The sequence below is a fragment of the Amblyomma maculatum genome, chromosome 9 (genome assembly GCF_055883805.1).
Source record: "Amblyomma maculatum isolate TAMU_Amacu chromosome 9, ASM5588380v1, whole genome shotgun sequence".
Classification (NCBI taxonomy): Eukaryota; Metazoa; Arthropoda; class Arachnida; order Ixodida; family Ixodidae; genus Amblyomma; species Amblyomma maculatum.
In genome coordinates this window covers 73,644,977-73,669,075 of record NC_139352.1, presented here as the reverse complement: position 1 = coordinate 73,669,075, position 24,099 = coordinate 73,644,977, and the positions used below count along the sequence as shown (strand labels likewise).

At 44.9% G+C, this 24,099-nt stretch overlaps 1 protein-coding gene across 1 annotated transcript in view; it reads right to left on the bottom strand.

Annotated features, from left to right (window-relative positions):
* Positions 1 to 5,634: 5,634 nt before the first annotated feature.
* Positions 5,635 to 24,099, bottom strand: part of LOC146179430 (ubiquitin carboxyl-terminal hydrolase 19-like) — a 44,303-nt gene continuing 25,838 nt past the window's right edge. The window contains exons 13-26 of the mRNA XM_084579067.1: positions 21,939 to 22,049; positions 21,145 to 21,255; positions 20,467 to 20,550; positions 20,109 to 20,203; positions 17,042 to 17,102; positions 16,186 to 16,301; positions 15,907 to 16,050; positions 14,692 to 14,812; positions 13,751 to 13,862; positions 13,416 to 13,516; positions 12,747 to 12,789; positions 9,350 to 9,578; positions 8,304 to 8,470; positions 5,635 to 7,365 (exon numbers count right to left, since the gene is read on the bottom strand). Coding sequence (XP_084435193.1) covers positions 7,049 to 7,365; positions 8,304 to 8,470; positions 9,350 to 9,578; positions 12,747 to 12,789; positions 13,416 to 13,516; positions 13,751 to 13,862; positions 14,692 to 14,812; positions 15,907 to 16,050; positions 16,186 to 16,301; positions 17,042 to 17,102; positions 20,109 to 20,203; positions 20,467 to 20,550; positions 21,145 to 21,255; positions 21,939 to 22,049 — 1,812 coding nt within the window. The 3' untranslated portion in view covers positions 5,635 to 7,048. The remainder of the gene's footprint in view (positions 7,366 to 8,303; positions 8,471 to 9,349; positions 9,579 to 12,746; positions 12,790 to 13,415; positions 13,517 to 13,750; positions 13,863 to 14,691; positions 14,813 to 15,906; positions 16,051 to 16,185; positions 16,302 to 17,041; positions 17,103 to 20,108; positions 20,204 to 20,466; positions 20,551 to 21,144; positions 21,256 to 21,938; positions 22,050 to 24,099) is intronic.

Sequence of the window (24,099 nt, the reverse complement as noted above, 5' to 3'; positions counted from 1 at the left end):
CATGTCTATCTTCTCCGAGTTAAAAGATCTATTTTTGAACGAACTTCACCGCGTGAAGAGCGATTGCAGGAACCTTGAAATGTCCCGCATTATAGTTTTTTTAACGCATAGTAAAATCGGCGCATTATTATTTTAGTTCACTATATAGCAGCATGGTTTCACCGATCGAGCTTTATAGCTGGAGCATTAATGAAAACGTTGCTAAGCTGCCGGACTGCAAGCAGCAGCAGCAAAAAAAAAAAAAAAAAAGTAAAGAAGAGTACTTACGTTTCAGTATTTACAGCTACGTTCGATTGAGCAGTGGTTCTCTGCACCACCGGAACCGGTTCACGGCGCGCTGCATCAAAGCGCTCAATTCACAGCATTCCCGGCACCATCGTCCGCGATTGATTTTGGTGCAGTCGTGGTGCCGCTCTGGTGCAAAGAACCGCGGCACCCTCCGAGGAGGAGGTGCAGAAAAGTGGTGCACGTATTGACGGCGCTAGCAGACGACGCGCGCTGCCGATTAGATGCTTGTAAACATCTTGGTCCACTTACGGACATTTTTTCTCGTCGTCGACGGATCTGATGTCATTATCCAGGATAATGGCGAGTTCTTCTAAGGTCTCTTGTGAGAACCTGAATAGCCTCCTGAGTTCAAAGCTGAAATATCTAGCGAGAGCGCTTCAGTTGTACGAGAACTTGGTAAAGTGCGGTCTGTCCAGTCGATCGGTCTCGGTCGGAACCACGATGTAATAACTGTGTTGTCGCGAAGGAAAGCACGGCGTCGGGTTCCTTGTCTTCACCGTCGGAGGACTCCAGAAATGCCTTAAAAATGACTTCGGCGATGTTGCCGTCCACGGCCTCGCGAGGCACAAACATAACCGCACCCCGAGAACTTACAGCTCGCGGCCAACGGAAACGAGCGAGCAGACGACAAGGCTCGATTGAAAATGTCGCACCAGTAATGTGTGGCGCTGCTGACGCGCTGTACCTAAAAGGAGCCTTAGCTGTACCTAGAGTCACTCTAACTGTACCTAGCTGTACCTGAACCCAACGAGTTCTATATATCCTCCTTGCCTGAACCAAGGAGGATATAAGTTCTATATATCCTCCTTGCCTGAACCACAGAACTGGAACTGCACCTCGCCGGGACCTGACTGGCACCAGCTAAACTTTTTCAGAATTGATGCCGAGAACCAGTTCTGAATCGAACAGACCTCACATCTGATCGGGGAAATATGGTCTGCCGTAGAGATAATAAACATGCAAGTTAATTTTTTCCTGTAATGTTTATCGTTATTTTAACACGAACGGCGTGCAAATGTTCGTGGAAAATCAGCGCAGGAAGGGAACACTGTGAACTTTTCGACGTGTTTACACAGCTCCCATAAGTAAAATAATAATTAGGCGGATAGATGCCCGATTCCCACGTGCATCGCATCATTGTATAATAATAATAATAATAATAATAATAATAATAATAATAATAATAATAATAATAATAATAATAATAATAATAATAATAATAATAATTGGTTCACAGGAAGGGAAAAGCACAGTATCTGTCACACTCACGGTCACACTATAGCTCTGTCCAGACTTTTCTGCATGAAGCCCAGCGGTCTAGTAGTACTGGCAGTACAGGGCTACATAACCTCCTTGGTGCAGGGCGTCTTAGGGCCCCTAGAAATAGTTTCGTTGTCATGACTGAGCAAATATGGTGGACTTAGATCTGCAGGCGCTAAGCGCTGCATATGTCGTATCTAGATATCCAGAGTAATCGTATGGGAGAAACATGGGGAGAAAAGTTAGCACAGAACAGATGAACACAAGACAGGAAGACAGCTAGGACACCGCTTTCAGGGGCTGGTTTTTTTTTTTCTTTTCGTTTTTTTTTTTTTTTTTCGTACAGCCGGCTTCGCACACATTCTGTGGAATTGCAACAAGTACCAGGAAGAAGCTAGGTCTGGGAGGATCTCGCCGCGACTGGAAGCAGCCTCGGGGAGCGACAATCAAAAGGAACAACACTGGGCCGTCCAGCAGGTCATCAAGGCGCTGGCCCGGCAAGGAACCAGCGGGCCGGCAACGGCGAGCGGGGACCTAGGCTGCGCGGCCGTTGTCCAGAGGACGACGTAGGCCCCGTCCGGAGCGCGCGCGCGCGTTCTACTGCAGGCCCCAAATAAAATAGGCTATGCTGAGAGAAATGCAGCTTTGTGTACAAGGTGCTGTTTCCGATCTTGTTTTTAATGTGGGGCAAGGCGTCAAGAATCGGATTGACTATATATCAGTAGTTACTGCCTGGCCTTCAGCATTAGCAATACTAAGAAACAGTCTAAGAATGTGGCACTCATCCGAGAAAGCTTCATAATATATGCAAGTGCTAAGAGTCAGAAAAGCATGCTCATCGAAACTATTTTTGTATCTATGCAATCCCTGGTCCTGCAGTCTGCTGGCAGCTTATTTTGTAAATGTTTTAACAATCCAAATTTTGCCTTTGGTACCACTATTTTCTTATCCCTTCTAATATGTCGTTTGTAAAGTCATCGGTCGTTTTTAATCGTTTTAGGCCAGCCTATCTTAAAGATGGACCTCTTTATCCTTGGATAACTGCATGGCTTCCCAACGAGTACGGTAGCTGATAGGTGATGCAACAACGTGCCTGTTATATGCGTCTTTCAATAAAAGAATCGGTTGCCAGAAGTGCAGTGTTCCGTCTTGTGTTAGTCTGTTTTTCGCTAACTTTTATCCCATACGATCATGAACTAACTAGTCTAGCAACAAGTTTTGCTTCAGTATACAGAGTAACTCTTCTTCCATACAATCATGAACCAACTAGTCCAGCAACAAGTTTTACTTCAGTATTCAGAGTAACTCTAGGCACATTGCAATTTTGCCACGCTTGTGTGGGCTAAAATAACTGCCCTATTATATGCTTTGTGTTTGGGATGACGTGTGCTATAAAAGGGGCGCAAATTTAGTAATTTGTCAAGTCGAGAAGTGCAAAACTAAGGTAGTTGGAGAGCCGCATATCAAATTTTGCCGCACCAGGTATGGCAATTGTTGGTCATTTTTGCATTGTTCTTTTCTATAGTAGAGCTGCATGTTTGGGGTGCAGTCAGCTGTGAAAGTTCATTGTAATTAGCATGCACAAAGTGTCCTTCTCAAACAATCTTACTTGAAAGTACATCTTAACAAAGTTCATCTTGATGGAAGTGTACTGTGGTGCCTGACAGTGCAAAATGACTTCTTTAAATGACCTGGGAACAGCCTGTCACGGCAACAACAAAGCAGTGAAAAATTTCGATTTTGGTTGTTTTGTAGAGTAATGTCCCAAACCAAACAGGACAATGAGGAATGCCATGGGGAGGGCTCTGGAAATTTCGACTGCCTTGAGTTCTTTAAGGTGCCCTGAACGTGCACAATACACTGGCATTTCGCATTCCACATTCAAGGAAACGTGGCTGCTGCAGCCGAGTTTGAACCCACACCTTTGCGTTCAAAGTTGAGTTGAACGCCCTAATCGCTGAGCCACCGCGGCAAGGCGTAGTAAACAACACTAGAAAGAAATATAAAGTGCACCACACAAACAAATCTAATGTTCTTTGACCATAATTTTATTGATAAAACAACAAATCAAACCACAGGGGTAAAAATATATACAGCTTTGGTACAAGGCAGACATGTGCACACAAGACGTACGTCAAGTTGAAGATCGAATGCTCTCCACACTCACATCAATAACTAAACAAAATAAACAACACTGTTGTTGTAGAGAGACAACACTGTGAAAAGAAAAATGAACATTGAGAACGGACAGCATGGCAGCATCTGAAACGTCACACGAGGTGAAGAAGCACTGCCTGCAGTCTGTGACTGCTGGGTTAATTACAGCTTAGCATGTTATGCTGATGGAATCGAACCGCACAGAGATAAGCATACCTCGAAATATTGATTTGGGGAATGACCCAAAAATGCATGCACTGAAATGAAACCACTCAAAAGAAAATGCCACTGGTGCGTCCCTAAAGATGTGCTAGACAACTATAGTCTGGGTCACGGTACATCACGGCATTTAAGCATACTTTAGCATTTAAGCATTAAAGTACCGGAGCCACTAAAAGTCATACAAGACTCATACGTTCTTGGCACAAGTTTAAAAAGCTTTTCTTTTCTTTCTTTTTAGAGCAGTATGGTGCATTTCCAATTTCTCCAGACACCCTGCCTGAAAAACGGGACATCTAAGTTTCAGCAAAATCAAGAAAAATTGGAATAAAACAGCTCTTCTAAATGTAGCTGCGCTGCTACGCATGTCCATAGTTTCAAACTGGCAATAACTCAAAACCATTTGTGCGCCTGAAGCAAGGAAGTGAATCATTCCACATACGCGGCAAGACAGACTGTGCATGTGACAGTGCTTACAATAGGCATTAAAAGAAAACAAGGTAATAAATTAAGGTAGACAACAAAACCACGCTTACGGAAATAGAGTGCATTCCTGACGCCACAAGACGATTGTTGCTGAGAATCACAGAAGTCCCAAATTCCCTTCGGCTCTGAATATTCCTCCTGCAACCAAAGGGACTGCATGGAGATTGATCCATGCTCTCGTAAATCGGGAACGCTACAACCGCAGGGCAAGAAAGGTGGCAGGAAACGCAAATAATCTCATCAAAAAGAAAAGCGAGAAAGGCCCGGCACTGTAAATTTCCGACGCTGAGACTTCTTAGTCAATATGCACACTGTGGCTGCCACCAATAATAAAATTAGCAACCACAAGATCTATGGCACCTCAGTGTAGCCACCTAGGTCGATTTTGCTTTGCCCATTAGTGTGTCTTTCATTCCATGCTGAAAGCCACCCCCAACACTAAAATTTTATACTCCCCAGGAATATTTAGTATCAACTAGCTTAGGCATCATCTTTATATTATAAATGGTGCTGACGGGGTAAAACACCCCTATTTCATTGTAAACAGCAGAGTCATGAGACAAGACACGACAATTTCCCTACTGGAAGGTTGCAAGGAAAAGCTAGGAAAAGCTGCAGATCAGTTCAGCCGTTCGTAGTGAATGATTGACAGCCTCCCAGGGTTCCTTGAGGAAAACAAGCTCACTCACTCTTTCAATATACCATATCAGTATCTTACTGTGGAAGGTAATTTCACTCAAAATATGTTTCGAGCGTCCTTACCTGCCAGCAGTCTTTAGGACCCATTCAAAGCTCAGCACATAGCTATCACAAAGTACGGGTAACTTCATGGTCTTACTCGTCTTTTCTGAGTGAGTCACATGAACACTGCGAGGCTAAAATAAAGCATGAGCATCTAACATTTTTGTACGTTTCAAGGCAAAGTTGCCCTCTAAGAGAATGAATGCCATGTTCTAGAGCGGCAATTACACATTGGCAACATTCTAGACTGGCAATTAAGACATTCATGAACCTGCAATAGGCAGTCGGATGAAAAATAAAACGCACCGACCAAAATAAATGTGAACTGATGTTTTGGCTCCCACACAGGAGCCTTGTTCGCAAATGTAATTTCATATTTCTTGTGGTAGGCGATACCTACAAGCAGGTTTCCATCAAACTTTTGACTCCGATAGGCAGTCTGAACGAACCGCTGAACTTTGAACCATGTGTGAGGACATCTCGCTAACTTTCATCCTTTTCAGACAGTTGTTTTGCGAGTTACACAGTAAAAAGAGATTGAACATGAGTTGCATGTGAAGCTTGTTGCGTTTGGAAAGCCTGAGGAAAATGCTCTGTCACATGAGCAAGTTTAGACATAATCTACAGTTTGCCACAAGAACAGCAACAACAAAAATGAGCAACAAAACAGAACAGTGGCAGCGCTTCCTAATTCGGCCAGACCCCAGACCACAGATGAACACAACACGTGCACGGCCATTATGCCACCAAGGTTCTGCATGCTTTGAACATTGGGATGCATGAATTAGAAGCTGCCGTAGATGTAGAGAGTAAAGAAGGGAGACTGGCCAGAAATAACGAAAAGAGTTGACTAAACATGTATGGGTACAGCAAACACAGGCTCAGCATAAATGGTTACCCTGACTTTGCTTTTCTACCCTAAACAGTATAAGGAAGCCATCATTAAAGAGCAAACCAGCAGAATTTGTCCCGAAGTCTTCAACGCTTGAAATGCATGCCTTTATCGCAAGACAGGTTGACATCACTAAACAACAGAAAACTCGCTAAATTTTGAGCTACCAGTCGATGGTGTGCATTGTTGTAATTCATTTTTTTCAAACCCTAGATTTTCGCTGTGCACTGATCATCAGCACGAAATATGGCAGGACTGCATAGGGATGACGGCGACAAGTACTGTCTAGGCCTTTAAACGTAAACAAAGGCGCTATGCAGATAGGGAAAATCTCCCGGATAACAAAAAAAGAAGCAAGAACTTCAAGACATATTGCTGAATTTTTCTTTTGTCAAAAAACAAAAGCCTCATCCAGTTCCAATTTTTTTCAATACAGCGGGAACTGGCTACTTGAAGAGACATGCAACAGTGTTTAATTCGTTGAAAAGTGGGACACCATGCAATTTTTCTGAAGTATCCCGATGTCATAAAGAACCTCCAGGGACCAAAATCGGATCGGAGGTAATGGTGTGTGTCTAAATAAATATCTTAGAGCTCCATAGATCCTGATCTTAGAGGTTTTTGCACGGAGTGAACAGTCGTTCTCGGAAATAGAAAGAGCTGCTCGCAGAACCACATGTCTTGCAAGAAACACACACACATAAAAAGAAAGCAATTTAAACACCGCACAGGACAATGACTCCCAAGCCTGAAGTCAGACGCGGACAATTTTCACCATCTTGCATGTGGATGAACGTTGCATGGACAGAGCTGCCCTGCTCTCGATTGTTTACATGTCCACAGCAAGCAACACACAAAAAGTTGCTCACTGAAAACATAAACCAGAGGGCAGAGGTCAAAAAGAACAAGAAACAAGCGCTCCTCTCCCAAAACAGAAATGTAACAATTTCAAAACCACCTAGGCTGTTGTGGCTGCAAGTTGCTAATACTCCAGTACCACCGTTGTCAATCAGGGCTGTTCATGTCGTCCTCATCATCCTCCATCGTCGAGTCATCGGAACTGTCACAGGTGGTGGCGTGCCGGTTGTTGTTGCTGTCGTTCAGGCAGGCCAGCTCCTGGTCAAGTAGATTCTCCTGATCCTTGACAAGTTTCTGCGACTGCACGGGCACGAGCCTCGCGGCAGAGGACACGGGGCGCGGCACCAAGGTGGGAAGCTCGAAGAGAGTGCCTCGGCGCCGGTAGAACAGCATGTACGCCGACATCGTGACGACCCGGGTGTCCGGGACATCGACCACGCGGCTGTCATCAAACAGCCGCCACCCTGCCCAAGAAAGAGGCATTGCATAAAATATGCTGGTCTCACTCCTCCTGCACTCGACTATGATTTTTCCATCTCTTCTGCATTTCTTCATACTGAGCTTAGGACGTTTGGAATTTCGCTCCCCCACATATCGCACTACCCTCCTCGTCACACTCAGAGGCAACTCACAGATAATCGCGATCTAACATTTGGCTCAATGACTTCTCCCCATGCCTTAAAAGCTTTGTGGCTATGCCATATTCCCCCGCCACGGCAAAAAAAGAAATGAAAGGAGCCGTTTTATCATATCTTTAATATCCATTTGCTATGAGTGTTGGCCCCACAATCTCAAACTGCACGAATCATTCAGTAGAAATTATGTCACCACAACCAAAATACTTATTACTATAACCTTTTCATATTAAAGGTGTCTTTATTATATAAGAAATATAGTGTCATGCATGGGAGACAAAATGAGACCGCAATTTGTTTTTACTATATCAGGGACCTTACAGCATCAGAGTTTACTGCCGTGAGGTTCTACTGCACTAACACTAAATTTTGATTGTGTGTTTTTGTAATTCTATGCAACGCAATAAATAGGATACACACATCACTTGCCACATGCTACTCATCTGCAACCAGTAGGCAATTTGAAAATGATTTTTATTTCCCTCCCATCGTTTTGGTTTCACCATGCAAGCAACAGCTGTGACATATCAAAGTTTCGTACGCATCGTGTCAGGCAGGGTGTCGAACCGGGACCGGAACCGAACCAAAAACCGAAACCGAACCCGAATTTTCGCCCGGAACCGGAACCAAACCGAAAAGCGAAACCGAATTTTCCCCCGGAACCGGAACCGAACCGAACCCAAATGTTTTCCTCCATCTTGGAGCTGAACCCGAACCGAAACAAACGAGAGGAACACTGTTCCCCCCCCTTCGCTTCCACTGCTTACCAATTTCACTCATGCGCGTGTCGACAGGATCAACGCAGCGGGCAAACGCGGTGTAGTGGCCACCCAGCATGCCACCATGGTGGTTGGTGACGGCAAACAGGTCATACACAGGAGGAGGCCCTTCGACGGTCTCGGGGCCAGAGTAATACGGGCTCATGTCCAGGCCACTGCGAAGAGAGAGAGGAAAGGTACATTTTTAGGACACCACCATTTGTTACAAACCTTTCAAACTGGCCGCACTTCCTTCCTGCCATCCCCTCTCTAGTGCTTCTTCCAGCACCTCACCACCAATTGTTGCTCCTCTATGATCAGAACGGCCTTTGTCACATCAGTGAACATTACACACCCTCCAAATGCTCCCTTACCTTGTGGAAGATGGAGCTCTCACCTTTGAAAGACGAATGTGGCTGCCAGTAATTATCACCGTCACACAAATGATGTCCCCTGCAGGACCAACACAGCTCTAACACCTTCTAATTAACCTTTTCCCATGTCAGATGCAAGAAATTGATGCAGGGAAAAAGCGAATTGGCCTTTGCAGACAGCTAGCATTGCCCCATCGCCTGGCACGATCATTTTGAAAGACCAAGACAAGATTTTCAAGCTTCAGGGAGCACTGAAGATGAGGTCATATCGAACTCTGATGCTTCTTTGCGCATGGACAAAGTTCGTACTTTCATCCCTCTTGCAATCGCGCACCGATGAGGTGTTGCACAAAGTGGAAGGTGTATGTGCTGTAGTGGTGTAATGTAGTGCATGATCCTGTTTGCTGCACACCAGCAGAAGAAAATAATTTACTTCTTCAAATAAATCAGCTTTGAAGTTAGTGCAACATTTTCATTTGAGGTTTCACTTGTCTACACATGCGCTTACTGCAAGGTACATCATTTTCACACCTAGGTTTCACCGCTGACTTATAATCGCAGATTTTTCATTACGATATTTCAAATAACGAACAATTTTTTGCAGTCCCGCGGGATTCGTTATATCGAGATTTGACTGCAGTCAATTTGCCTTCATCGATAAAGAGAAGCTTCCGCGCTTACTAGACCGGGAAGTCAACCATCTTGTTGATCTTGTCGCGGAAGATGGAGCGAGTGAAGGAGAAGCGCTTGAGCTGTATGACGAGAACCACCGGCAGGCGCCACAGAGAGAATTCCTTGGTGGCCTGGCGGTGCTCTCGGCAGCCCGGGCAGTACCACGCCTCCTGCGGGTCCAACACCTCGGGCTCCGTGAACAGACGCAGGCACTGGTCCAGTGTGATGTCGTCTTCCTCTGCGCAGACAAGCATATTTGCTTCTCCAACCACGGCAGCAGCACACACACTGCTAAAAGAACGCAAATTCAGAGGAGGCAGTAACAGTAACCCGGATGGCACAGACTATCGTCCAATATTGGTGCTGTTCTGGTCCAACATAGGACCAATCAATTGCCAGCACACAACCAATTCTGGGCTCGTGACGTGTCTCACCTGCATTAACATTCTAACAGAAATTTCTTTTTACTGAATTTCAGACAAAATTATTGTTCTTGCTCATATCACCATCTTTCACCAGAACAAAAATTTGTGCTGGACGAGCCATATTCGGCTACAAAATGGACACACGCTGCCACAAGACGTGTAATCAGCTCAACTTGTCGAGAGCCAAGAATAACAGTCAGCTTGCGATGGGCCGTGCTCATTTAAAATCTGCTTGGGGGGGATTAAATAATTTTCACCAATGCAGTAGCACTTATGAATTTTTCAGAAAATCTATCTTTGAATGCTAACCCCGCCATATATGTCACTTAATTTCACATAAAATAAAGTTGTTGCACATTTAGCACTTAGGCAATAGGCATACCTTACAACCTGAAGACTTTCATACAGTCAAACCCACTTATGACAATATATTGATTATAACAATGGGCAGCCGCTGCATCGTCAGGTTCGCCATGTGTCCTATGGTAAAATAAACTAGTTATTACAATGATGTCATATTATATTACCACTTATAACAATCAAATAAATATGGTCACTCAGAGTCAATAAAAACGCAGAAACGCGCTGACCAAAAAAGCGCGCGCGTACACAGAGACGCCGACGACAGCGATGCAGCGACAATAAAAAAAAAGGAAAAAAGAAATCGAGACAGACCGCATCGAGCCAATGCGTTGGTCGGGTGCGCCGGGGAAGCTTGCATGCCACGGAGACGCGGGGGAGGACAGAGCGCTTCCCCCCGTGGAGGAGGACAGAAGGATTAAGGCGCTGCTAGGCACGGCCGTTCTGAGGGAGAGCTTTGAGCGCTCCCCCTCGAGACTGCCCGCTACCTACGGAACTCGAGTCCTCTCTACATCTCCACGGTTGAACAGTTCGTTTTGTGGGTGCGCTGACCGTTGTGCGCAGCACTATCCTCCACGTATTTGCCTTGTCCAGGTCACTGCTTCGTGATTGCACACGTTTTGTGGCAGTCATACAGCAGCATTCGTGCACGTCTTTCTAGCGTGGTTATCTATGTGCCATCATCGTTGCCATGATTTTGCTGGCCCTGGATTTTCCGTGAACAGCAATGGAGGGTAGTCCGAGAACACCGACAGGCATCAGACTTGAAGACTTCACTCCTGATGGCAGAGCAGTTCATTTTTGGAACATGGGTAGAAGTTCCTCCACCATCATGAACTGCTTCAGAAAGGTGGGATTCGCTGGGGATGCCGGCGATGTGGAAGGTGGCGAAGCTCCTGCTGACACAGCGATGACCGAACTTTGAAGTCCCAGCGACGTGCCAGGACTTGAGGAATTTTTACATGCCGACGATACTGTCGCGACAGATGAAGAGCTGACAGACAAGGTTATCATCGGTGCAGTCACTGGCACGGAGAACCGCTGACAGTAGTGATGACGAAAATGAATCGGAACCTGTGCAGGTTGCATCTCACCAGGAGGCTTTGAGAATGATTGACTATTTGCGGGACTTTGTTTTTGCTAAGAACGTTTCAATGCACTATGTTCAGCAGTTGAATGCCCTGCAGAAAGATGTTGACTAAATCGGCTAGATAGTGAAATGGACAACACTTACGGACTACGGGTTTCCTCCCGCTATGAAATAAAAAGTCTAAGCTAACTCGTCCCCATTAAATGTGCACTTTAAATACTTTCTTTGTTTTTTCAGCCTAACCCGATTATAGCAATTATCGGTTATAAGAATGATATTTTCAAGGCACTTGAATATTGTTATAAGTGGGTTTGAATGAAAACCCTCATGGAATGAACATCTGAGGCGAGAAGGCAGAATCATTTTTTTTTTTTTTCAAAGTTCTTTTTTTTTTGACGACAAGCTCGCTAACATTTTCTCATCCGTAACTACCAAGCTTTGCTGGTTGTCCATGGCTTGCTCTATCCCTGGCGTACATGCGAAGCGATATGAACCTTCATGTCATCCTTGTCACCATGCATAACATTTGCATCAGACACACACGAGGTGCAAAACGGAACTTATCAGCATTCTTCGACAGCATGGTGAACAGATGTTTTGACATACACTATTTCAAAAATGACTGCATGTACCGTGGAGGCTTCAAGCGTGCCAATGCACCAAAGATGCGGAGCTTCAGACATGGCAGCTGGTCAAAAAGAAAAAAAAAAAAAAAGCAAGGCCAACGTAAGAACGCACTCCGCATCGAAATACAGTTACAGATTCCCAGGCGGCTTATAGAAACTATATGCGTGGCAGAATCACGCCGCTAGCCGGGAAAATTCTGAGTCAATGTAGGACTTCAGCTGCACAGAAGGAGCTAATATGGGTACCAGATCACCAGGGAGTTGAAAGAAACGAGTGCGCACACGCTTAAACCCGAGCTTTTCTTCCCCGGAATCCTACTACGCCCTCCTTTGCCGATTTAGGCTCACCCTCTCCGTTAACAACATATTCAGAGATATTACAGCATTCGCGCCTTGAAAGGCAGACATCCCCGAAGCCCGCTAAGGGCCTTAGTAAATCAGAAGAGTGTCACCTTCGAAGGTTACAAACTATGTCATTTAATAATCCAGCCACACTTCACGCCATTGAGCCAGAATCCTTTTCGGCACAGTGCAAATTTTGTGGCCAGAAGGCAAACTTATACCATATGGTATGGGCTTGTCAATAAAATACCAGTATTAATATAATAAATCAGTCAACGTGGGAAGGCTGGGAGGCGGCCCTGTCCAGCTCGGACCTCAAGGAACAACGAGCCCTCGTCGAAAGGGCACAGGCAGTGGCTTTTACCAACAGTGTCCCGGACTAGGGACCCGACCAGCCTTCCCTTATTCTAAGCCAATGTCAATAAATGTTTTCATCATCATCCTCATCATCATTACAAGCTCTTAGCGGAAAACCCAAATACATCACATTACACAAGCACACAGCCTATAACTATACAGCAACTTATACAGCAACTCACACAGAAACGAAGTGAAGAACGCACCTTTTATGGACACGTTGCGGTCGTCATCGGACATGGCATACTCCTGAAAGGAGAAAGAAATCGTTAAATAAATGAATGCCCAGCCATTGTGGAAGGAAGCTGCAGAGTCTACTTATGAAATCGGTTAGCTCCAAAAATAACCAGCCAGCAGTTCGCCCACCATTTATTCCCTAAAAATGCTGCCAACTCGCAGACCGTTGAAGAAGTACGCATTTAAATTTGATGTGAAGTTAATTTTTTGTAGAAGGCTTTGGGCAAAGTCGAGAGAGATGAAGCTTTGAGACATGTTGTTCTCTGCGGGCAGTTTCCATAAAGGCCATAATTCCAGCCATAGAAAATAGCCCTTCCCTTACCAGTTGATTCATCTGATATATTAGGCTACAGCTACCAGTTGGTTCATCTCACATATTAGGCTGCCACATTGCCCGGAACCAACATTTTCAACGGTAAAGAACTCGTACTTCTTTTAAACCAAACAAGAGGTTGTGTTGACGAATGTGTTAGCGCATTCCACTGTTGCTCGACCAATTCACCATTAAGTTCAACCAGTAAAGGTCCCATCTGTACGAAATTTGAGCCTAAATGGGCAAGCAATTCAGAGGCAAGAAACGCTTATGGCTATAGGACGAGGTGAAGACCCCTGAGAGACACCCGCCGTGCGCCACCTACCACTTCCTTGGACTCGACAAGCACGTAGTTCCCCTGACGCTGGTCATTCTTCCAGTCCATCGCCAAGCGGACCACTCCGCTGAAGTCCAAGGGTTCGTTCCCTGGCAACAGCGAGAAGAAAACAGAGGGAGCGCATCGGTGGCACTCAGATCAGATGTCAAGTTTGCCCTCATGTATCAGAACGGCAGTGCATGCAATGATTTGATTTCCCAATAAAGAGCAGCGCTTTATTGTGTGCCCCAGTTGACCACAGCCACCCCACCCTAGTGCAACTCTGTACTAGTCAGTTTGCCCAAGAAGCTAATAGTTAAGGCAAGGAATGTGATGGCTCTCACCTTCATCTTCGAGAACAAAGTCAGTCTTGCAGGCAGCATTCTCCGTGTTTATGCTCGTAACAGTAAACATGGCTCCACTGCCGTCTCCACTGCCTTGGTTCGAACAGTCACCCTGGGTTAGTCCATACACATCACCATTGTCAGTCAAGTCAAGAAAGTACTATTCTCACCATGAAATTATGTGACCACCTCATTGCAGTCATGATATTTTGTTTCCCGTATAGCCTTCCTCCCTAATAGACAACCATTAGTTGTACTACTTCCTGCCACATGTAGGCTAAATTCATCTGTTCCTTTCAGCTCCAGATAGTACAAAGTTGCATTGCTTCTGTACTGTACATATGCTCCCAGTATAGAACACTGCCCAGAGATGGTCATAGCACTGGCCGAAAAAAAGCCACATCCTAAAAACCACGGGGAGCAAATTCTTCTCAACGGTCTATTCAAATCATTGACATCCTCATCAAAATTGGTGTCAATGTGAGCATTCTACTTGCCAAAATCGATGATCATACCTGTACTTCATTTTTTACGGCTCCTCCAAGCTTGTAAAAGCTATACAGTAAAACCCTCGATAATTCGAACTCGGTTAATTCGAACTCACGGATAATTCAAAGCTTTTCTGTGGTCCCATATTTTTCAATGTAAATCTGGCCAGATAATTCAAACTGGCGGCCTGTGCCAGCCCGGTTAATTCAGAAATTTGGGGTACTATGTGGCAATGCTCGATCCATGTTTCGCCGCAAACCCTGCGAAACAACAGCAATACGGAGCCCAAAGCCACACTGCGATGGTGATTTATATAGGCAACACACCTGAGCCGAAGCACTCGACATAAAAATCGGTCCACAGTGTGGACTCCGGACAAAGCAGCTTATAATGTGACCAAATCAAGGCCAAATTAGAAGCACGAAGTTAAACGCAAACGCTAACACACTCACATGCGTCTCGACTTCCTGCTGGTTGTCACTAGCCACTTCGTTGTTGCAGCTGGTCGCACCTGCAGCTGCGTCCAAAGATCGTTTGGACTCTACCGGCGGTTGGAAGACATTCACAGAATGCCTGAAACAAAGAAACCCACCCCAGTGTTAAACTCGGTGGTTAGGACGCTTGACTGCAGAGCCAGAGCACCCGGGTTCAATGCAGGCTGCAGACGGCATTTTGATAGCGGCGAAGTACAAACTACACCCAAGGGCTGGGCTACATCTGCACACGTTACAGGTGGTCTAATTCAATCAAAAGCCCTCCACTACGGCACCCTCACAACCCACTGGTTGCCGCTTAGGGAAGTTAACCCTCACAATGCGCAATTTGGCTCTATCACGCACCTCCCACAACAGCTAACTGATTAGAGGCAGACCATTAGATGCTTATGGGAACATACTGGAATGGGAGTGGAACACACCCAAATTTACAATGCACACATTTGCACCCAGAGTTGGCTGGCGACAATTGAAGAAGAACAAAAATGTATTCCATTTAGAGTTCAAACTAAAGGGGACCTTCTCTAAGGCACACATACTGATTGGAACAAAGTATGAAGGTTGTACTAATAAGAGAGTTGAAATTAACGAGACCTCCCTGCAGCCTGCCCAAGTAGAAAACGTGAATGCAGGGCTGACTAGAAAAAGTAACGACTCGTGGTGTTTGCTCAAGCGTTGTCTAAGAGTGAAACACTTTTGACTGCATGAAGCCACTACGGGTGGAGTGCAACTGCCTTCAAAGTGATTACATCTGCATCCATACACACCTAATAGTGTTCCAATACGCAACCAGTAGTGTTCCATTTGAGGAACTTTTCATCCTTCAGGAAAATTCGTCTAAAATGGGGCTTAAGAAGTATTAGGAGGAAATGTTTGGAATTGAAAAAAAAAATGCACGATGCTATTTTTTTGTGTGTGAGTATGTTTGTACACATCCTCTGCAACGTTCCTGCACAATACCCTTTGTTAATCCACATGAACAGCTAGGCTTATATGAAACATTACGAAATTTCACAGAAAGAAAAAGCACGCACGAAACAAGTGCTCAAAGTAAGAATTTTCAGGGTCCGATAGGAGAATTCTTGGTTCACCACTGCTTGCAGCCGTAATCATCTGCAGAGGAGTTTTGCACGGGTGTCGCCAAAGAATCACGATGCATCATGGGAAGGTCACCTGGAGTGGGCCTCCATGAGGCGGCAGAGGTTCTGGTAAGTTGCCTGGGACGCGGGCAAGCTCAGCATGAACGGCTGGCCCACCAGCTCTGGGGAGAACTTGCAGGCGCTCTTGTGCAGATGCCAGTGGTTGCTCTGGCAGGTGCTGGAAAACAGCATCGCCGTGCATGGAAAAAAATTTTTAAAAAGTGCGGATGGCATAAACAAAAAAGCCTCACAGCTGACTTGTGTAAAAGAAAAAAAAAAAAAAAAAGCGATGCTTCAAAACCCCCCAGCTCACCGGTTGCAGTAGCCCACACGAAAGCAGCGGGTGCAACGCTTGAGCTTGTCGTGCTCCGCCACACACTCCTTGCCGCACGAAGAGCACGTGCTTGCCAGAGCAGGCATCAGCGCCCTCTAGGAATGGGGGACAACAGTCTCGTTACTGCACCGTTCAAGCAAGCAGGTCCGCTCAAGCCTGGGCAAGCAGGCTAGACTTCGTAACTCGGTAGGTAGATCATCGCCCGCAAAATTTGGAGGCCATCGGTTCAGATCCTAGCTCCTCTACTTTCAAACCAATTACAGCCTAAGAGTGATTATGCTGTTCATTTCCGATTGACCGGCACCACAAATTAAACAAATTACAAATTAACAAACATCTGGCATGCTTTTTTGTTTTGTTTTGTTTTGTTTCGGCACTGGTAGCATCCTCCACATTTAGTCTGTCAAAATAATCCCCTCATTGCCTAACACTGTCTGCTGAATACACGAATTGCGATTTTCTTGCAAAAACAATTCTGCAACTCCTGCTTGCTTCGCAGAGCTGAGCTCGAATCGCTGCTCAGCGTGAACTTCAAAAATGCGGCCCCATTTTATCGGCTAACTATGACTGCTGCTCGCAGCCAGAGCTGAGCCCAATAGAAGGCCCCAAAACGCTACATCTACGTGTTTTTTTATTTTGCTCCAAGGCAGACAACTCTCGAACAAGAGCCACACATCCCTATATATCCGAATAAGAATATATCTATACAAGTGGTGACACAATTTCAATCACATGGCGTGTGCAAAGCTACAAAACATATGCAGCCACAGCAGAGTGGCAAATGACAGGAAGTATGCTGTGTTAACTAGTATTAAGCCACGCGGGAAGCACTTGCCTGGACAACGGCCACTTCCACCACCCTTTCCCGTGCAGCTTCTTTGTCTAGGACTTCAAACCTGGGAGAGGGGAAACCAAAACACAGGTCACACAAAATAACACATATCCTGCCAGTACTGCCTTGCATCTTCGCCAACAACGCAAAAACTTCTTCATGAGCTACATACAAAAGAAAACTTATTTTTCTGGCCATGCATTTAGGTCAATGGCCAGCGTGAGTTGCCGGCCTCATTTCTTTCTAGCTCTGCCTACAGCTTTTGTTCATATAATTTAGCATTCTAGTCTGCATTCAAATTGCAAATGCACACCTCTGTTGTTCCAAACGACCTTTGCTACTGACTGACTGCTCTGCGTTTGTAACACTGTCGAGCCTTTTTCTTTTTTAGTGCACACTTTTATCCCAGCACAGTAGATTTCACTGATTTCTGTATTACATTTCTGTCCGCCTAACCAAATGTTGCAATGGCATCAACCAAGCGTAGCTTTGCTATACATGGTTATACCATCACTTTCTATGAGTGACCATGACTACCATGACTGACCATAACCAAGGTCAAGAACAAAGCTAATTAGGACCACCCAAGCACAGGTCACGAAATGAAGTCTGAATGGCATAATTGGCGTAATTGAGCTCTTCCAAGCCTACTGAGTGTGTTAGGCTTACTTAAGCCTAACACAAGCTTAGCTAAGCCTAAAGCTTAGCTAAAGCTAAATCTCTGCAATTTTTCCCAATGGCCAGCATAACAAGTTGGATGCCTGTCTTTATCATTGCTACCTGGCTACTACTCGCAAGATGCTCAGAATTCAAAAGCACATTCTCTAGCCTCAAAAATACTGTCACCACTATACTCATCATGCTTCTTGGAGGTTATCGGCTGCTCCCATATTCGAAAAAAGGTTTTTCTCCTAACCTAGAAGATAAAAAAATAAGGGTCTTAAACCAAAAAATGTGAAAAATATTTTTTTCCTGGTATCCTACATTTAAATGCAAGGTTACGAAACAGAACTTACGGGCAAAGTTTTTTCGAAATTCGTATATACAGGCGCTGCAACGGCATATCAAAAAAGCCGCCACCATACTGCTTTAGCCTCCTATCTCCCTCTCCCCTGGCCACCACCGCTCTGCTCTTTACCTTCTTTTCCATCCGGCTGCTCCCTCTCTCAAGTGACGCTCCCTTAGCTTCCTATCTCCCCTCTCCCTAGCTGACCTACGCTCTTTACCTTTTTCATTCCCTGCTCGTTCTTCCACTTTTATTGCAGTCCCTCCACACCAGCTGCGAGGCTTCAGTTGAAATTATTTTTTAAGTAGGGCATCTAACTGACAGCTGCAAGCATACCTGCCAACTCAACCATGTCATGTGGTGTTATGACGCCACATACAGCTTACCACTGAGCATTTGATAATGTCACATGACCCCAGGGGTGGAAGCAGACATGAGCATTTTGGAGCAGCTTTGGGAGCAATAATAAAGCCATTTTAGAACAGCTTTGGAGCAATGAAACGAGTTTTGGAGCATTTTAATTAGGTTTTGGAGCACGGTTTTAAGGTCAAGCACCTTTGATAATTGCCGTTTTCTCTTTCTGAAATACAAAATCTCTAATCTGATTCATTGTTATGCAGGCTCAATGCCTTTCCAACTTCGTACTCACCTCTGACAAGACAAACAGCCCAAGTATGTAAAGATATATAACATTGGCTGACCTTAGCAACAACTTGGAACAGATTAGCAGCAAACTGAACGCTTTCTGGTGCACTTCGTTACTGAACACCTAGTCTGACCTAATGCGTTAATCTACTTTGACTTGATAGATTCAAATGTTGAGTCCACCACTTTGATGCAGCGATACTAATCTCCCTATCTTGTGCATATTTATTTAGAATAACCTCAAAGTCCCCTGATATGGGGTATTACATGATCCTTTTTGATCCTATGCCTGGGCTGATAAATTCCTGAGCCCTGGTTATGTTGTCTGCCAAAAAGGAGCCTTCAGACTACAATACCGCGCCTTGACAAGCTTGGCGCCAGTGCCGCTCTCGTGCTTTTTGCCTACTCTGGGATTGTAGATGACTGCAGAACCACCTCTATCGCCTTTTTTGTTTGTAAACATGGAGGAGGTCTACAGGGGTGGAAGCAGGCTAAAGTATTTTGGAGCAGCTTTGGGATGCAGACAGATGACATTAAAGGATATACTATCCTTCAGATTTACTTCACAGCCTCCTGCCAATAGTTTATCATTCTTTGCTTGAGAGCAATACTCGGGCTCATTTTTAATATCTTTGCAATAGGCCATATGCCTTTCCAACACTCTTGAGAAGCTTCCTAGTGATTGACAGCTTTGGCGTAGCAACCCATAACGCTTTAAGTATAATTTTGTCTGACGTAGGCCTGACATGCTTATCATGGACAAAAGGGCTCCATGTTGAAGTAGTGGCTTGTTTTCATAGTAAAAGCATTACAAAGACTGTATTTTTTGCAGCAAGACAAGTTTCCTTACGGCTAGCAGTAGTTTATGCCATCTGCTTCGTTTACTGCTCTCGCTAATCTCTCCACTGGCGATTCAAAAGGCTAAGAAGAGGCGCTACGTCCCACGCACAGTGCATTTTTTTGCAATTATATCTATCTTTAATTACCTGTGGCTCATACTAAATTTACTTGCGAACGAATATATATTTTGCTCCATACTTCCTTCCCTTACAAAAATTTTATTTGTATTAAGCCCAAGGCAAGATGAGTTATATCTTTGCCCCTGGTGCTGTGACATTGTTCCCGTGTTCTGGTAAATTCTTCCCGTGTTCCCGTGTTCTGGAGCAGAATGGAGCAATTGGAGCAACACTTCCACCCCTGTGACCCTGTGACATCATCAAAACAGCCTTGAGGCTTTGCAGAATCAACACCACCGGGCCAGAGCGGAGTTTTTATGCCAACACGTTAAAAAGAAGAGGTAGACAATGAAAAGTGTGCGGGTTCACTGATTCGGGAATGCAGAAAGCACTTCACAAGGAACCCAAGGGTTCCTTAGAATCTGGTTTGAAAATCCGTGGGCTACGGCGCAGCTACACTCACGCAAAGAGCTGGTCCTTGGGAGTCACTCCACCGAGGCTCTCTTCCTTGCCGTAGACCTTGTAGATCCTCCGGTTGTAGACTTCGAGTATGTGCAGCTGGAAGCACCAATTCTATATTTAATATCTGTATTCAATATCAATTCAATACCAATTAAGTAAATGGTCAGTTAAGGTTTTTATTAATTTTCTGATAAAATGTAGCGATTGTGTAGGAAGTCGAAATAATCACGGGCAAACTAAAGCAACCATAGTTAATTAAAAAGAGGCAAGCCCAATTACAGTGCCCTTTGCCATTATATGCACTACCAACAAGCAGTTGGGAAAACAGCCAAAGCATCAATATACAATCCAGAACATACATTCCTAGGGAGGACGTTTGTCTTCTTGAAGATTTCTTCTTTAAGGTCCTGGACTTTAGCATCATGGTTCAGTCTGACCCGCAGCTGTAAAAGGATAAATAAGGAATGCGAGGCAAATAAGGAATAAAAAAACGGTTGTGAACATTGCACCGTGCATTTTCAATGGCTTCAAACGCAGGCAGGTTTCAGAGCTGAACAGACACATTTGCTTCATGTTCAAAGAGACCCCGAGGACAGACTGAGCTGACAGATTTACTTAGTCCTGACATTGTTTTCATTAATCACAATGCAATTATAGACTAGAAAAACTAAAAGTGAAATACATATTTTACTCAAAACAGATATTTTCATAAGCAATTGTGAAGAAAGCACAGTTTACCATGTGCAATATCTGAGCCTAGGCCTCATTGGCATACACATCCAACAGAATCCTTTCATAACGATTGTCATAATTTTTAATCGAGAGGCATTAGAAAAACTAAGATCACACTTTCCCCCGCTCCCACAGTGTTCCTTTGGAGGAAAACTGTGGGAGCAAGGGAAGGTATGATATTAGCTTTTTCCTTCAAGGAGTAGCCTTGAGGCTACCCATTGAAACCTGCAGAAAAGCTGCCTTCGTGGTTAAAAGTGCGGTCAGAATTCCTGAACAGAGCTCTTTTGAAAGGCTGACATACAGACCTTGACTGGCATAGAATGTGGGTCGAGCGGGAAGAAGTGCACAACCAACACCCGCTGTCTCTTCGGCAGGGGCACCGTCAAGTACAGGAAGGGGTCAAAGCTGATGGAGACCTGCGTGTAGATAGACCACTGAACTGCAAGTATATATATATAACAAACATGACATACGTCCCTGCTTCATTAAAAGAGATCATAAAATTTCTGTTACAATCTACATTAACGTTTGGTAATCAGCAAGAAATTGGAAGCAAACAAGACAACTGCAAAGAGCTAAACAAAAAACCCTTATTTGAGGGACACTGAATACTACAGCGTTCGATTTACACATTGAATATGGGAAGACTATAGTACTTAGGAAGTGCCAATGGAAGCTACCCATATCTCATCACCAGCAGCTACCAATATTTTTACATTTGTGTTTGCCTTTCAGTTGCCGTTTATGTCTCATTCGGTGCTAACATATCGACATGTATCATATTTTTTTTCCCATTTGCAAATCCTCAAGGCAATACCAAAAGCATCCAATTTTGGATGCTAATACAAACACCCCCCCCCCCCCCCCCCTTTTTTTTTTTGCCTGATCGAGCACCCTACTTACTTTTGCCTTCGTAGAGCTCTGAGTTTTCCTTCACTGAATGGAAATTTATCTGTAATGGCGACGTGGCTGTCTACAAGAGCCAAGAGCCAATTTCTCGCTGTGACGAGAAATAAAGCTTACTCAATCAATTACTCAAATATGCATCACGCATCAGAGCTGACAAAAAAAAACAAAAAACAGAACCTGTTGAACCCACCTTGTGGCATTTCGGGCAGATGACGGTAGACTTGTACTGGCCCTGGAAGAGGTCCACCACGATGGAGTCGTTGCGAAGCTTGTAGTTGCTCCACGATTCATCAGCAACGACCTGAGAGAAAATTCGCTGAAGGCACTTTGACACCTCTCAAGTGCGGTAAGGCAAAAGCCCTTATGTGACTCTTCATACTTATTTGCCGCGTCTTTTTGAAGGATGTGACGTCACCATCCAGGTTCCTTTGTTTTTGAGACAAAGCGACCCCAATTATAAGCCCTTCAGTGATTTTAAGTATTGATTATGCTTAATTAGATGTTTATTTATTTAATGTAACACAAATCTGGAGCTTTTACTCATTTTGAAAGATCTCACACTGACTCAACATCTTTCCACTGGATGTGATGTCATCAGACAAGTTTTTGTTTTCTAACCCAAATTACAGGTCATTCACTGTTAGGTATTAATTAATTAATCTTAATTCCACGTTTTTAACCTATATTGACACAAATCCGGCATTTCTAACCCAACTTTGATGTTTCTGTACTATTTCGATGTCCGAGCTATTTTCACATCCCTTGACTATGTCGACATCCGGTGATAATTCGACACGAATTCAAAATTTGTGGCTCTAATTAATGAACTAATTACAGTAAAATCTCAGTGACACGAATCCAGTTAATACGAATTTGCGAAATTCCTTGGCCAGAGTGCATTGTGTACAATGTGCAAAATTTTGGATGGTCCGAACACTCTCCCGCGTCACAACGGATGATACGAGCGCGTGAACTGCGGCCGCAACCTTGAACACTACGCACCGCCCGCACATCGTTGGCTCAGTGATCACCAGCCGCGCTGTATGTATGCATCCCAAGCAGTTTGCGGTGACACGTGGTCCACACCTCGCCGACGTTGCGATTTCCTTTTGGGCTTACGCCGCGAAAAGCTTTCAGCGGCATGTGGCTAACAAATTGCAGACTGCGCAACCGCCGTGGCTGGCGGCGGCGTACGTGGTGGGTGCGCACGGACCAGACATCACTGGCTCCGCGATCGCGATCCGCGAGCAGTTTGCGGCGCCATGCGGCCCGCATGTCGCCATCTCCAGTCATGATGTATGTGCCGTGAGAAACGCGCAGAGGCGAGCGGATCGCGATCGTTTTCCATGTCGTGAAAGGTTTGCAATGGTGCGCGGCCGTGAGTAGTAGCCAGCGGCGCACGCAACGGCAGGCGTGCACGGGCCGCACATCGTAGCCTTCACGACTGCTAGTCACACTGTACGCATCACGAGCAGTCTGCGGCGCCGTGCGGCAGGCACATCGCCATCTCTTGTCGTGCTGTACGCACCGCGAGATGTCCGCGGAGGCATGCGTCCCGTGCGTCGCCTGTAGCATTTTGTGCGCTGCGAGTGGAGAGCAGTGACTGTGCAACCGTAATAAACCTTCTCGGAGGTAACAGATCTGCGCAACTGCCTTTCCCATGCTTCTGCATACTTATTCTCGTTCGTTTTTATGATACGCATTTTTTTTGAGACCCCGTGAGATTCATATCACCGAGGTTCTACTGTATTCTAAACTCATCAAACTTAGATTCTAGATTCAATTTTTCCTCCATCTCATACAATCCTTTTTTCTCCCCTATCTTCATTCATTCAAGTGCTAGCAGGGGTGGATGCCTCGCATGGAGGCACTTTCTACGCACACCAATGAGCCTAAAAAGGCTTTTGCCTTAACCTCCCTGGTGAGAAAGGGGGGACGAACCAACACCACTTATCTTGGCAGGCGCTTGCTTAGCTATCAGAGCATAATCAAGCATTAAGTATCAATTTTTGGTCTCACTAAATACCGAACATCACTAAATGACACCCGAGCTGTGCACATAAACAGGGCAGAAAGTTTGTTCAGCAGTTTGGTTGGCTAACAGTTAGAACTTTACCTAGCACTGTGGTCAAATAAAGCATCGGTTACTGGTCTCCCATTGGCATTAATAGTTTTACTTGCTTAATTATTTGAAACACTGCATAAGGAATGCTGGAATGTTGTGCATGGTACAATATCTAATCGTGAGACTGCACAAGGTCACCACCCAGCGGGAACAACTTTCCCCGGAAAAAGGAGCCATATAAAACTGCCAAGAATTACAACCCAGAAAGCTGGCATGCTTAGCATGG